This window comes from Vigna umbellata, chromosome 1 (genome assembly GCF_029865625.1).
Source record: "Vigna umbellata cultivar VRB3 chromosome 1, Vumbellata_1.0, whole genome shotgun sequence".
NCBI classification, from domain to species: Eukaryota; Viridiplantae; Streptophyta; class Magnoliopsida; order Fabales; family Fabaceae; genus Vigna; species Vigna umbellata.
Window position 1 is genome coordinate 76594754 of NC_142165.1, and position 5820 is coordinate 76600573.

At 35.5% G+C, this 5820-nt stretch overlaps 1 protein-coding gene across 1 annotated transcript; it reads right to left on the bottom strand.

Moving 5' to 3' along the window:
- Positions 1-1479: 1479 nt before the first annotated feature.
- Positions 1480-4854, bottom strand: LOC148206402 (scarecrow-like protein 21). Its single transcript, XM_088104268.1, has 2 exons — positions 4697-4854; positions 1480-3600 (listed from the first exon to the last, which is right to left on the bottom strand). Exon 2 carries the CDS (start codon positions 3457-3459, stop codon positions 1708-1710), a length of 1752 nt encoding a protein of 583 aa, XP_087960394.1. The 5' UTR covers positions 3460-3600; positions 4697-4854; the 3' UTR covers positions 1480-1707.
- Positions 4855-5820: the final 966 nt, after the last annotated feature.

Below are 5820 nucleotides of genomic sequence, written 5' to 3' on the forward strand. Positions count from 1 at the left end.
TTTACACTGGACAAAAGAAAATTATTTTTGTTTAATTAAAACCTCTTACAATAAAATAATTTTGATTATATAAATTATACTTTAAAACAAAATTCATAATTTTAAATTATATTTCATATAAATTAAATTTCTATATCAAAATTATTTTAACTATTTATAATTATTGTAAAATATATTAAAATTAAATTTAAAAATAATGGAATAAGATAAAATATTAAAAAAATAAAAACTCTTTTTTTAGAAAAACTCTCTCTCTCTCTCTCTCTCTCTCTCTCTCTCTCTCTCTCTCTCTCTCTCTCTCTCTCTCTCTCTCTCTCTCTCTCTCTCTCTCTCTCTCTCTCTCTCTCTCTCTCTCTCTCTCTCTCTCTCTCTCTCTCTCTCTCTCTCTCTCTCTCTCTCTCTCTCTCTCTCTCTCTCTCTCTCTCTCTCTCTCTCTCTCTCTCTCTCTCTCTCTCTCTCTCTCTCTCTCTCTCTCTCTCTCCTCTCTCTCTCTCTCTCTCTCTCTCTCTCTCTCTCTCTCTCTCTCTCTCTCTCTCTCTCTCTCTCTCTCTCTCTCTCTCTCTCTCTCTCCTCTCTCTATATATATATATATATATATATATATATATTATATATATATATATATATATATATATATATATATATATATATATATATATCATAACGCATAATGTAAAATCTGTCAAAAGTATCATCTAGTTGATGAGGGAAACCACGTAATCTTAATTAGTTATGCTGGCAATTTTATCTTTCAAGATAAGAAGGAACCCAAAAAATATGTGTAAAGATGACAACTTGTAGATTTGGTATGATAGTGCCGGCTCTTTCTAGAAATATTTATTTGTCATTTTCTTACTCGTTAAAATACTCGAAATATATATATATATTTGTAACTTTTTTATATATGTATATAATTTATTTTTTATTTTTCAAAATTTGAAGTTAAATTATTTAAAAATAATTTTTAAAATATAAATTTAGATAAAAAATAATTTTTAAATACAATATAAATTAAATCATTCAATAAATATTAACACAAATAAATTTAAATGAATTACACTAAAATATAAATTTTTAAAAATTGTTTTTTATTAAACAACTTTAATTTATTAGAATCTAAACAAAATTAAAAATATATTAAAATAAATTTTAAATCATCTTTCATTATTATTTAATTAATAATTTTATTTTGATTACTCAAACTTTAAAAAAATATTTAAATAAAATTAAGTGAATATTCTTTAATCGAATATTATAATACCCCGTTCCATCACCAAATTCTATTAACAAATGAATAAGTGAATAAGTAAATATTTTTATCTTTATCCACTAAATATTTGTATCTTTATCCTCATAGGTACGAATTTATTTATTTTCATTCCTAAATATACGAAGCTATACGCTGTTCAAAATTTGAGATTCCTATAATTAGTAATTCAAACTCAGGCACAAGTTCAAAATATCTAAAGAAGAAAAACATCTGAAACACTTGAAATCTTATAAAAGAATGAATATACTAGGTCTCTCTTTATGGACAAATGTTAAGGTACGGCAAAGTCCTATAGAAGAATGATGAAATTCATAGCACTAACAGTGAACATAAACCTTAAACTTTATCCCTCCAAGCACCATGTGGCTTCCATCATCATGATACTTGTACTACCATTACTACTAGACAGTATTTCCTATCTATGTTTCAGCCATGTTTCAGCAATGCCAGGCAGAAGCTGATATCAAATTTCTATCCTTCCACCCCAACAACATGGCTCCATCCTTCTCCAACAGAGTATAATGTTCTGAATAGCACTTGAGAAGGATTCCTATGACAGAATTCACATAAGAGCTCAAAGGAGACTGAGTGAATCCAGCCATTGTTAACCTGGATTTCCACTTCCCCAATAGTTCATGTCTCTCAACCCTTTCCTTGCCTTCACAAGCAATAATATTCACTATATCCCTGGCCAGACAATGTTGCTCCACATTGATCCGCTCCTTGCTTTCTCTTGGGAGTAGGCTGGCATCAATAGACTCGAAGATTGCCAAGTAGTAATCCAAGGTTTCGATAAACCTGTTGAAGAAAGGGGTTGTGTTGGTGTTTGATTCCTGCTCCACCAGTGTGGTCACCTTGGGAGAAAGTGACTTCACCAACCTCAATAGTCCATCCCTTGGGTTACTCACATGAACACTCTCATCAGCTGTGTGATGGAGCTGCAAGGGGAAGTTCACTGCCAAGGCCTCTCCAGGCCTGATATCTAGCATTTCCCTTGTCACTTCTTCACTAAAAACAGGCACTCCATGAAACTCAACTGGGATGCCAAATTTCTCAGACATCAAGCCCAACCTTTTACCAACAATATCTAATCCGTCGCCGCCACGTGCATATCTAGAAACAGGATCATCAATCCCCGTTATCCGAACATGTGGAGCACCACCAGGTCTTGCTGCAAGGGCTTGAAGAAGTGTCATCCACTGAGATCCTTGAGCAATTTGGAAGTCTATGATGTGTATGCGATCCTCGTTTCTGCAGGCTTCCGCAATGGCTCCATTGGCAGCCATGTAACCAAATTTTAAGTAGGGGCAAATCTCAAACAGCAGTTGCATGTAAGAGAGTAATTCTTCACCTTCAGGCTCTCTGCACCTAAGGGCATGATAGATGCTCTTTCCTGATGCTTCCTTCCTTGCAACAAGCCCTTCTACCATGTAAGCGCCAAGCCGCTGGATTGGCTCCCCGTTGATCGACACAGCATCTCTAGCCTTTCCTACCAATTGATCAAAATCTTTGATGTTGTTTTCATGAAGGGCTTTGGCACATGCAATCAGCAGTTGCTTCAGATCGTTTGGTGGGAAAGCTTGTAGTGATGGTTCCTCCGTCAACTTTTGGCGTTTCTCTACATGCACAACTTCACTTGATAGCCTACTGCTGGGAACATATGATGGCTGAGCATATTGTGATCCATCGTTCTCATGCCTCCAGGGCTTGTATCTGTGGCCAGATGCCATTGGTCTGCTGCTCCCGGCCAATGTATTTGGAGTGGTAACTTGATCATCATCGGGGGCCATCAGAGCAGTTTCTAGCTCTAGCAAAGCGTGTTGGATTTTCTGATTACTATTCACATTCTGTGGAAGAGAGTTCCAAGCAGAATATAGTGGGAAATTGTCTATGAAGTCTACAGAAGAGATTGATTTATACATATATTGGTTGGTTTCCAGTGAAGAGTTACAAGAGGAGCTGACACCCGAGAGGATTTCTCCGGGGCTGTATTGCTCTTGGCCGTCACTCAATGCAGAAAGGGTGTCAGAATCAAAATAAGTGGAAAATGGTGAATTAGGTGAGTTGCCAATGTCATATTTCAAGGATCCAAGCAGCCTGTTGGGTAGGGATGGAACAGTGGGAAAAGATGGCACGTAAGGTAATCCTGCACTTGCAACACCAAAACTGAAAAGCTGTTGTGAGTCCATCCTAAGATGGCATCAGCTGATTTATGTGACGGGGGGATTTATTAATCTGAGTAGCAAATCAGAAAAACACCACCCTCTGCAAGCTTCTCAACACTTTGCTTCACACTTGAACCCCAACAGTTTCAATATAAGAGTATGAGCCTGCAAGGACAACATAGACAGGTACTAATAAGTATAATAATAGCTAAATCACAAGTTCATTGTACCACTAATCTAGTGCAACTGCAATTTGTAGAGAAGATAACAACTGCTCACACAAGAAATAAAGAAAGCGATCGAACACTAGAAAACTTATGTTGATGAAGTGTGAAAAATTAAATTCATAACTCTTTTGCCACCACTAGAGGTAATCGAAGCCTGGAATGGCTAAGTAGAGTGTGGTTGGGTTTACAGTGATGCATACAGGAAAAAGAAAAATGATCATACACGAACATACAACGACACTGAAAAACAAAAACAAGAGGTTTAAGCTTGTTGGTATTTAAAATGTTCAACTAGTAAAACATCTGAACTGGGAATCGTACAATGTCACAAATTTATTAAAAATTCCAAAGAAAGCAACTTCAACAGCCCTCCCATGTGATTAATAAAAAGGTTGCTTCTTATTAGATACCAAACAGCAAGTGAAAATTCTCTGTTGATTACATACCCAAATCATGAAAATCGAAGCAAACCTCTACGAATTAATAATATCATCTGTATTTGTTCTTTCACAACTGTTATTTGCTCCAACTTCCGTTGGCAGGTAGGTTTCATATGGATACAACATAAAAAATAAAATAGTTTCCACCTGACAGCAAAAGAAATTGTTCCAAACCCAGGAATCATTCTCCTAATTCAAACCTCTCCCATCACTATCCAAACCAAAACTTCAATAACTAAAAAAAAAATAGTTTAATATCAATGAAATTGTAGTTAAAATCCATAACGTAATCTTTTCATTAAAAAAAGAAAGCAAACCAATTAAAGAAGAAGCAAGACGCTGAAATCATGACCAGAAACAATCAAATGCTGAAACCCGAATTATTTGGTATTTTTTTTTAAGATAGAGAAAATTAAAAAATAAAATCAGATACATCTACATGCTTATTCCAGAGAACCACCCACGTTGTATTGAATTCAAACATTCGTGAACGGTAAGAGAGGGAAAACAGAAACGTACACATACAAGGGGATGGGTATGCTCATTTTAGAAACAGAACAAAACCACTTCTCTGAGGAATGTTAAAGAAATTACCGAAAAAGGATAATCTAAATTGAGCTTTGTTGAGTGTTGGGAATTTGTGCAGCTTCGATGATGATGATGTTGATGTTTTATTAACGACTGTGTGTTGTTGTGTGTGTTTTTTGGTTTGGATGAAGTTGAGGAGGGTGTCTGAACGTTTTATATAGAGAAAGAAGCAAGTGTTTGGGTAAGACCGAAGACCGGTACGGATAACAATGGTGACGGTAACGGCGGTTGTCTACGATGATATCATCATAATATCAGTGTTTACTTACGCCGCTTATTTTAAACGGAGCCGACCACACATTAGGAAAGTGCAGTCCCACATTCCTGGCTTTTCTACTCTCTTCTCACACGGGTCCAGCTTCCACTCTCTCCTCACTAATAAATAAATTAATTAATTAATTAACTAGATATTAACTCATGCAATTATTCTACTAAATTAATTTTAATTTTATTACCACTGATTAAAATGTTAATTTGATGCTTGTTTCATATCATAAAAGAAAATAAATATTAACGATTAAATGTTATCTCGAAAGTATGATATTTGTATGAAGAAAGAAAGACTTGGTCCAAAGCTTAGAGCGAAGAGCACGAAGTAACGCATTAAATAATGATCAGTTCACACGCGCCACATGACTCATGGGTGACGTTGTATCAAATTATTAATTACTTTTATTGTCATTTGGTGCGGTAACAGTAGAAAAGCGCGTGACGAAATGCCTCCATACCCGTAACACTAATCTCTCGCTCGGTCACACACGTGTCGGTTTCTGACGCTTGATTTGACTGCTTTACTTACGTGGCGAGCTCTCACATGCTCCCTTCTACGGTTTTCTATGGTCGTGGACCGCATTAATATCCAATCCTGTGGGTGTAACCCACACCACACTTTCGGATCTGAATGACCCGGGCCCACATTTTCAATTCGTATTATCCGCTTAATCTCGCTTATCGCCAGCTGTTAAACATATTTTCAAGTTATAATAATCTTTGATATTTGTGAAATTGACCATTTGGGTATTTGAGGAGTAATTGAACAAAACAAAAAGAAAAGCTGGAATTTCATTGATTTACCTTTATCCTAAAAAAATAAAAAGTAAAATATATCTGTAATTTTTAAATTTAGATGA